Source organism: Temnothorax longispinosus, chromosome 4 (assembly GCF_030848805.1).
Source record: "Temnothorax longispinosus isolate EJ_2023e chromosome 4, Tlon_JGU_v1, whole genome shotgun sequence".
NCBI classification, from domain to species: Eukaryota; Metazoa; Arthropoda; class Insecta; order Hymenoptera; family Formicidae; genus Temnothorax; species Temnothorax longispinosus.
In genome coordinates this window covers 24148026-24157440 of record NC_092361.1, presented here as the reverse complement: position 1 = coordinate 24157440, position 9415 = coordinate 24148026, and the positions used below count along the sequence as shown (strand labels likewise).

General features: G+C 35.3%; 2 protein-coding genes across 2 annotated transcripts; both read left to right on the top strand.

Annotated features, from left to right (window-relative positions):
- Positions 1–1772: 1772 nt before the first annotated feature.
- On the top strand, positions 1773–6966 carry LOC139810961 (lipase 3). Its single transcript, XM_071774913.1, has 7 exons — positions 1773–2236; positions 4380–4704; positions 4909–5023; positions 5123–5369; positions 5456–5705; positions 5999–6141; positions 6243–6966. Exons 1-7 carry the CDS (start codon positions 2186–2188, stop codon positions 6396–6398), a joined length of 1287 nt encoding a protein of 428 aa, XP_071631014.1. The 5' UTR covers positions 1773–2185; the 3' UTR covers positions 6399–6966.
- Positions 6967–7233: 267 nt separating this feature from the next.
- Gip (hydroxypyruvate isomerase-like protein Gip) lies at positions 7234–9365 on the top strand. The gene is made up of 6 exons (XM_071774928.1): positions 7234–7773; positions 7946–8174; positions 8243–8354; positions 8461–8633; positions 8718–8837; positions 9119–9365. The coding sequence occupies exons 2-6, from the start codon at positions 7979–7981 to the stop codon at positions 9304–9306; spliced, it is 789 nt and encodes a 262-aa protein (XP_071631029.1). The 5' UTR covers positions 7234–7773; positions 7946–7978; the 3' UTR covers positions 9307–9365.
- The last annotated feature ends 50 nt before the right edge of the window (positions 9366–9415 follow it).

The following is a 9415-nucleotide window of genomic DNA, read 5'->3' as shown; positions in this document are numbered from 1 at the left end:
TCGAAAGGGATGGGAAGGAGGGAGAGAGAAAGAGAGAGAGCCGTTCGAAGCGTCGTCTACGTCGCGGACACGGACGCGCGCGCCGGTCACGGATCGACGAATCGCCAACGCGTCGAAACTGTAAACTAATAAGTTACCTGCTCATGCCGTGATGATAAGAAAGTAAATAACTGGGGCCAGGGGATAGGAGGGTAAGGTGTCATTTTACATAACTGTATTTGAGATGAGATTAAAAAAAAAAGAAAGGACCAAATGAAGAATCTGATTAGACGCGCCATGTTATTGCTACCTTCTCGAACGAAGCGCGATTCACTTCAGCCAATAACATTTCGTGCACGTCGATGGGTCGATAGTTAATATATATGCAGCATATTTCAATAGCTTCCTCTTTACGTATGTTTGTCGGAAGTGCTCTGCATAGATTTACACTCGCTAATTATTTTTTATCTCCATGGTTTAAATAATCTAAATACTACAGCAAATAATAATTTTTATATATCTCAATGTAATCCACGTTATATATATATTATAGATATATTATGCGCAGTCGATTTTTTTCGTTCGAGAAACTTTTATTTTTATATTCAAAATAATGGTAAAATTTTTTGCACTACAATAACTCATTGCAGATTCGTAACGATGAAAAGTAAAATGCGGAAAAGAAATTGACACGGGTTTTTGCCTGAAAATAAATTGTGAATCGATTTAGCAATAATATTGAAATTTATTGTTAAGCAATTTGACTTGCGTCTTGAATACTTAAAGTTCAATTAAACATTTTATTTAAACACGTTTTACTGCAAACTTAGAAATCAGTTTGCAAATCAATATCTTTTTCACAGAGGATTTCATATTAATATCTATAAATTACTTAAATCCTTACGTTCAACGCATTTCGCGTTTTTGTACGAACAATCTATACCCAGATAGCACAGCTGATCTTTATGAATTCAAAAAGATCTGAATCTGATCTTTATGAATTCATAAAGATCAACTGTGCTATCTGGGTAATTATTGATAATCAAATATGAGAAAAATCTATCTTTTTACCGCGGCGTTGCTACATTTTTCTTTTTCGCGTCTGGCAAATAATTAACTATTTTTCCACGAAGAGCGAGTACAAACTACAAAGTTCACGATCGTCGTCGTCGACTTTCTGTCGCGAGATGCGCAGACTCGCGGCTTTTGTGAAATAGTCGGTATTTATCGTTAGAAAAACATATTCGTAAATGTCTCCCTCATGAGTCATGAAGAAGACAAACTGAATATTGTACGTGCATACATCGATATTAGAATGTAATGTGTATGATGTATCTGCGGCCGAACGCAGATTACATCTCGCTGCTTTCAGTCTCATACATGTGTCAGAGCCTCTCCCTCTCTATCTCGGGCGAATCTTCTCCCTGGAATAATTAAATTAATTCAAACGGTCTCCCTTCCCCCCCCCCCCACTCGTCAACGTCTCCACGTCCAAGCCCGTGGCATATACGTATATACATACACGTGCACACGTCTCGCGTTCGTGTTCGTGCCCGCAGTTGTTTATTGTTGATTGTTGTTGGTCGTTGTCGACAGAAGGATAGAGGACATTGGAATTCGTCGGAATCGTGCGCGCGCAATAATTCGTTCCGCTACGTTTTGAAAAAGCGGAGCCTTTCGAGCCTTCAAGCCTCCGCTTTAGAAAGCGAAGCGAGCGAGTCTTCTCCCGTCCGGACTGGACGCGCCGCGCGCCGTTGAGAAATAGCTCAACGTCGAGTCGTCGATTTCAGAAGATCTCACGCGGAAGGAAAAACACAGAGGAGCCTTTCACGCGCGCGGGCCGCGGCGTAGACTCGGGACTCGGAGTCGGAGACCCTTCCCTTCGGTTCTGCGCCCGTCGCCGCACACGATTTCGCGGGGTCGCACTTTCTCGCAAACCACTCTCGGAGTCGCGCGTCGTGCGAGCCGTGCCTCGAAGGAACTTGAAACTGAAATAAAGGAATTTGTACGAGAGCTAGAGAAAGAGTGAAAGGCGAGGAGAAGCGAGAGAAATAGGCGACGTCCTCCCTGCAAAATAATTCGCAGAAAGATATCGCTAGTGAACTTTACGTCACGTCGTACGCGTCGACCGCGTCGTACGCGTCGTACGCAACACGCACTGAACTGCTGATAAGCCGACACCAGAGCGTCGAGCGTCCAGAGCAACATGGGCAACGCGACCGACGCAACGATTCAGGATGAGGCTCACACAACAACGGTAAGACGCTATCGATATATATTACGCGTTACAACAAATACTACGTTTACGCGAGCGTTACTTCTGCAGTAACTTACGATAATTCACTTGTTTACGCGGAGAAAATTATCGTAAGTTACTACAAAATCCCATTTACGCGAAGGAATTATCGTAAGTTAGGTACTACAGAATAAGTAACGCTCGCGTAAACGTAGTAATTAAGTTGCGTTGAGAAACGATTACGAGAGACGTCGCGTCATACATGCATTCGTACATTAACGCTTCAACTCACGAGTGACGGGAGACGGGAAAGAGTATATGAAAATGACATCTCTCGAGTGAAGTTTTCCGTTGGACGATCTGAAATTTTCAGGATTCGACGTGAGTTTTCCACCTGGACGGACAAGTATAATCGACACATGTATATCGCACGTGTAAATTTCTTCGCGTATAAAACCGGTTTGGCGTGTCCCTGATCGAAATCATATCGATAAATATATAAGTTTATATAGCGTTACGAGAATATAGAAGTTATGGCATTACGAGATATATCGATAAGTCAATTACTCGCCTTTCCGTTCTCTCCTTTTATTGCGTTCTACACGGCCGTCCAGTCCAGTTTGGGCAGTTTGCCAACTTGTTCTCCAAGCTAACTGCGTAAAGATATCTACATAATTATTACGACCATGCCTTCTTACGCGAGGATTCAAATTTTCAAAACGTTAAAATTTTAACGCGCTGTAATGAGCATTTGAAAACAAAGAAGCACGTAGTTGATTGGTGGAAGCGCGCGAGAACGCGCGCGTTACGTTATCACGTGTCTCAAGTCTCAATGCGTATACATAAAACTGTTAATGTAGGCTACGGTCAACGTGACGCTACAAATGCTTCGAAGCATTCCTCTTCTCTTTTCTTTCAATGAAGAAAGAAAGAGAAGAAGAACGCTCCAAAGCATTTGTAGCGTCACGTTGACCGTAGCCGCATAGTTGCTCTCCATTTACATCAAAACTCAGATAATTCTCACTCGTGACGTCATAACTTAGTTAAATGCACGTTCTTTTTGCATGCTGGCAAGTGAGATTCACCTGAATTTTTATCCACAATCGAGACCATGTGCTTTAATGAATCTAATAAACTCACATTAAAAGTGACGCTATGGACCTGTATTATTATTATTATTTGATAGCTTTGTCACGAAAATAAACAGGTAAATACAAAATGACATATCTTATACCTGAGTATAAAATACTCACATAACTGAAGTGACTCAGATCACTTGAGTGTAAATGGAAAGCAACTAATGCATTCATGATTCATGAAAACCGAGGGTAAAGGTTAATGTGCAAATTTAAAACTTAAGTACTTGAGATCCATTCTTCAATCGCCCTTGTGTGTAATGTATTTAATATAATTGGAGTAACCGTGGAGTATTCGTTATAGGTATTTTATATCAGCGCGTTTAGATGTATGCCTAAGTACGTCTAACTCTAACAATTAAGTATATATCTAATATTATTTCAAAGCGGAATATTTCGATCTATTAAGTCGCACTGTCTCTTATCGTTGCCGCTTGACCAATTAGCTGATATGAAACAACGCGCTGAAATTATTCTTAATTATATGCGACGCTTCTTATTCTCACCCGGAAACGGAATTGCGTCGCGGCGGCGCAAAAGCGAGAGTTTGAACAGTTTGCATTCAAGGCTAAACGAAATTCATTTGTTAATAAACAGACGCAATTAGAATGGTAAAAGCTATCGCTATCGTTAGCCTTAATAACGGATCAGACTAATAAGTGTTTAGATAAGCACTTGAAAACACTACTCAGATCGATCGATCGATGACGTATCGTTATTTGAAGTAAACAAAGTTGCTAAATTCCGCAGATGAGTCGCTCTAATTTGCGGTCACTTCGCAAATTAAGAGTAACTTGGACGAAACTTTCTTCCTAATAAAACAAAGTGCTTCACATTTTTGGGATATTCGTGATAAGTTATTCAAACAGCATCTATATGTCCGCAATTGTCTGTCGGACTTGAACGAAATGAACTTCATACCAGACTACGTGTTACATGCATGACAATTAATTAAAAATTAACTGATATATAAAATCGCTCATTATACAAGGAATTACGCAATGCAATTATATTTTATTCTGTTGCAGCCTGAACTGATCAAAGCTCATGGTTACGTGGCCGAGACCCATCAGATTTGCACGGAAGACGGTTATTATTTAACTATGCATCGTGTGCTTTCACCTAACGATCGAGTATCATCAATGCCATTAAATGCTGACACCATCACCGATGCGGCTGTTATTGACAATAAAAATAGTGAGGATCGCAAGTCGATTTCTCCCGATTGTCATCGAATCTTAGAAACCCTCGGATGTTGTACCAGTCCAGGCTCTAAATTGCCAGTTATTATAAGTCATGGAGTATTATCGAGTTCCGCAGACTGGGTGCTCCTGGGACCTGACAAGTCCATCGGTTAGTACTGTCAAATAACAATTTTATTTTTTCGTTTCCTTTATTTTTTCATTTTGCATTTATTATTTATTTTAATCGTCTGATCATTTATACTAAAATATCTTCTACCATTTTAACAGAGATTAGATATATTAACGGCATAGTAATTATTCATCATCAGAATAATATTTTAGAATTTATTATGTGTTTTTTAATATGTTGCAGCATATATTCTTTGCGACAATGGATTCGACGTTTGGCTCACAAACGCTCGTGGAAACACCTATTCCAAATCTCATAAACATTATTCGATCAAAGATAAGGAATTTTGGAATTTCAGGTAATTGTACAACTTGAAAGTATAAAAAGATAAAAATATAAAAAGAAGCAGTGAGAGATATTGTATCTGATAAACGATATATATATATTTCTGTTACAGCTGGCACGAGATCGGATATTATGATTTACCAGCGACGATAGATTATATCTTGGAAAAAACTGGTCATTCCAAATTGTATTATATCGGTCACAGTCAAGGTGCAAACGCGTTCTACGTCATGGGAAGCGAAAGACCTGAATATAACGCTAAAGTCAAAGGAATGATAAGTTTGGCACCTGCAGCATTTTTGGGAAATCAACGAAGTCCACTTTTGAAGTTTATCGCCAAATGTTACAGTATAATAGATGTAATGCAACGTTTTGCTGTTAATTTATTTTCCCGATAGTTTTTTCACGAGATCGTGTCATGTAATTCGCCATAAATGTATTTCAGTGGGGATCTTACATTTGCAACATAAATGAATGGTTACCTCTTAATAAATTGCAAAGTTGTGTCTTGAAGACCTTTGTACGCAAAGCTCCTCATACGGTGACGAAGGGTTTCTGTAATTGCTGGTTTTTTCTCATCGCTGGATTCGGTAGCGATCAACTCGATAAATCCATGTTGCCTTTAATATTTGGACACTCGCCGGCAGGCGCTTCGGTTAAACAACTCCTTCATTTTAGCCAGCTAATAAGTTCTGGTAAGTAAGATAACAATCTCTGTAAATTAGGTTTATAATTGATAAAATTCCAGTTTTGCCCAAAAGTTCTAGACATCCTTGATATCTTTGAAAAAAAAAACTTAGTGACTAAATATAAAAAAATTGGAATTTAAAGTATATTATAAAATGTATTATGACATTAAGTATTCCTTGCCAAACGCACTTTCTTTGATATATAGATTTTTTTACCTATCTCTTTTAGTTTAGAAAATAAAGAGAAAGAGCTATTTGTACTAGAACGCCCTATATATAATCTGCAATTTGTTTTCCAGGATCTTTTCGGAAATTTGATTATGGTACTAAAACAAACTTAAAGCTCTATGGATCTACACAACCGCCTAAATATACTCTTGAAAGAGTAAAGGTACCTGTGGCGATCTTTTACAGTGAAAATGACTTTATTACTCATCGCACCGTAAGTTTTATTATTTCAAGATGAGTCTTTACGTGTTAACGCTACATTGTATCTTGTATATTACCATGTCTTTATTCCATAACTTTTTACAATTGTTTCAGGATGTTCAAAAACTGGTGGATAATTTACCAAATGTTACGCACACCGAAAAAATAGCGCATGAAACATTCAATCATATCGATTATCTCTGGGGCCGCGACGCAAAGACAATTTTGTATAATAGAATCCCGACTATATTGAAAAATTTTGATACATAGCGATAATATTTTACCAGACAAATTGTCTTGTATCAATTTTGTATCCATATGTATGTAACAATCAACTCAGGAATATCGTTTACTATTAGGTTTTATTTTATGTATGAATAGAAAAATCAGTATACGTAGAAAAATTATGACTATCTGCGAAAATAGATGCTGTTTTTGCAACAGTATCTGTCTAGCAATTATTTATACATCTATATATTTAAATATATAAAAAATGAAGTATGTTTAAAAGAATGCATTTAGTAGTTTATAAACTACTAAATGGAGGCAGATAGAATAACTTATTTTTATATGCTCAAAGAGTAAAAGGTGGATCCGATAGATATGTACAAAATTAATGTACAAAAAAACATATATTTTAATGAACTAATTTAAATAACTTTGCGATCTGCTCTATTGACAAGAAATTTTAAAATTTAATAGTTTATTTTGAGACATGCTGGATGCGTTAAAAAATACTCGAAAAATCGAGAGAGAAAAACATATTATATCTCTAACATTGACAAACATGTAAAAAAAGATCTCATGAATTTCCAATAAACAAAACTTTTGCAACGTCTTTGTTCGAAGCATTTCTTTATCATTTGACATTAATCCCTGATTTATTGATTATTTCTTTTGTTCAATGTATAATTAATATGTAAGTATGTGTAATCGAACTTTTGTTCCTCTTTATTTATTCATAAAATGTATGTCATTGTAGACATTATATATTTTTCAAATTTTATCTTTCTATCCAGCTCAGTAGCATATATATTGCACACACATACACATATATACACATATCACTATTACTGCATGACAAATATGAATTATAAATTTTCAGTAGTATAAAAGAATAAATAGACAGTATATTGATCAACAGTAAAAAAGTTCAACTGTGTATATTCAGGAATTGGTGAGAGAGAAAGGAGAATTGATAACAAGTGTAAGAAAAAACGGTTCTTAGGAGGGGGGAGCAATCTTGTCCAGAGTTCTTGAGAGTTTCGTTTTCCCTTTCTTACCATCACATACTTCTTTACTAATCACACATGATCGTTATTATTCAAAAAAGAGAGAGAGAAAAGAGAAAAAAGGATATTTGACACAGTGTTGTGAAACGATTAAATCATTGAATATGAGAGACACATGAGACATAACCAGAAATTTTGGAAGCAGTCAACATGTTTGTGCAGAATACCATATACATACCAGTTTTTGTATAATGTGCATATTAGTTTAAGTTTTAAGTTCCAATCTGTTTTTTATGACTGTATTTTTGGCGAAAACATAGACGTCACGAAGAACTCCAACAAGAAAGAGTCTTTCTAAGAAATAACCTTTATGTTTGCTTTGCAACTCAACGATATTTACCTTCTGTGATCAGGTGAGTCTCTATTTTAAAACTTAGCTTCTGGTAACAGAAATTTTTTCTCGATTACAGCATTCTTATCGTAGATAAGAATTATTATATAATCGATGAAAGCTGCGACTGACTGAAAGCTTATTTCATATCCATTTGTGTCACGTACATCGTACAGCTAAACGTTTTCTTACAGATAGCACGTTCCTACCAGTTCCTATATACTGTCATGGCTTTAAAATTCGCCAGTAATCTGTCTTTTATGTTCACTGAGGTTCCTAATATTATCGAGAGATATCAACTGGCCAAGCAAGCTGGATTTAAAGCGGTTGAAAGTGGATTTCCATATGGCTTCTCTGTTCAACAAGTTGCCGCAGCCAAAAAGAAGGCTAATGTTGATCAAGTACTTTTGAATGTATTCACAGGTATGTGTTCATGTTATACATTGTAAAAATAATCTCATTAGCTTTAATGTCAACATTTGCCACGATAGGTGATGTTACAAAAGGAGAATTGGGCTTTGCTGCAATCCCGGGTGAAGAAGAACATTTCAAGAGGAGTATTGAGAAAACAATAGAATATGCAAAAGCCTTGGACTGTAAAATGTCAGTATATCCATTATAATGCACAAACTCGATTGAGAATTAACGTAATTAATTCTTGTGATATTCCACGTTATATATTCATAATAATGAATTCTATCCTTAACAGGATTCATGTAATGTCAGGAAAAGTGGAAACTCCTACATCTGCTAACGATGTAGTTTATGAAAAAAATCTGTTGTACGCCATCGAAAAATGTCAAAAAGAGGATATTATTGTCGTCATTGAACCAATTAATAATTACAGTGTACCAAATTACTATATGAATAATTTTCAAAAAGGTACGAAGTTAAATTCATATTGTCTGACTTTACTTTGTCATAACGAGAGGCTATATTAAAATAATTTCTTTATTCTTATCGCAGGTTTAGATTTGGTGAAGAAGGTAAACAGTACACACTTTAAGCTGTTAATGGATATCTTTCATTTACAACATTGTTGCGGTAATATTACAAAAAGTATTCAAAAATTTTTACCTTATATAGGTTAGTAACTTTATAATATTATATTCTTATAATTAGATTCTCTTTGTGTATAGTTTTATTACTTTTATTAATATATTATGTTTTATTAATGTATACTATTATAATTTCAAAATTGCAATTTATTATACAATTTAGTCAATTTAATCAATATAAATAATACAAATAAGTTTCATTAATACGTAAACCATAAATAATCAAAAGTATTCATGTATTTCATTGATATATTAATATTAATTTTCATATTATTCAAATAATATATATTCAATATATTATTTTTATAGGTCACATTCAGATAGCTCAAGTTCCTGATAGGCATGAACCAGATACTCCAGGAGAGATTGATTATAAATATGTTTTGTCTCTATTGGAAACAACTGGCTATACTGGCTATGTTGGTCTGGAATATCGGCCGAAATCATTAACAACAGAAGGGTTAAGTTGGATTAAAAAATATAGTTACACTTTGTAAATGGATATTCATGTATGTACATGTTATAAATGTATAAATGGATAAATTTTCAATATTAATGGTTTCAATATGTTCTTAAACAAAAAATATATTTTCTTATTATATATAT

Excerpts from the sequence above, each read along its gene's own strand:
- LOC139810961 (XM_071774913.1), top strand. The coding sequence starts at position 2,186 with ATGGGCAACGCGACCGACGCAACGATTCAGGATGAGGCTCACACAACA. Across the intron at positions 2,237-4,379 it reads ATGAGGCTCACACAACAACG|CCTGAACTGATCAAAGCTCA; the intron begins GTAAGACGCTAT and ends ATTCTGTTGCAG. Across the intron at positions 5,706-5,998 it reads TAGCCAGCTAATAAGTTCTG|GATCTTTTCGGAAATTTGAT; the intron begins GTAAGTAAGATA and ends TTTGTTTTCCAG.
- Gip (XM_071774928.1), top strand. The coding sequence starts at position 7,979 with ATGGCTTTAAAATTCGCCAGTAATCTGTCTTTTATGTTCACTGAGGTT. Across the intron at positions 8,355-8,460 it reads AAAGCCTTGGACTGTAAAAT|GATTCATGTAATGTCAGGAA; the intron begins GTCAGTATATCC and ends TATCCTTAACAG. Across the intron at positions 8,634-8,717 it reads TATGAATAATTTTCAAAAAG|GTTTAGATTTGGTGAAGAAG; the intron begins GTACGAAGTTAA and ends TTCTTATCGCAG.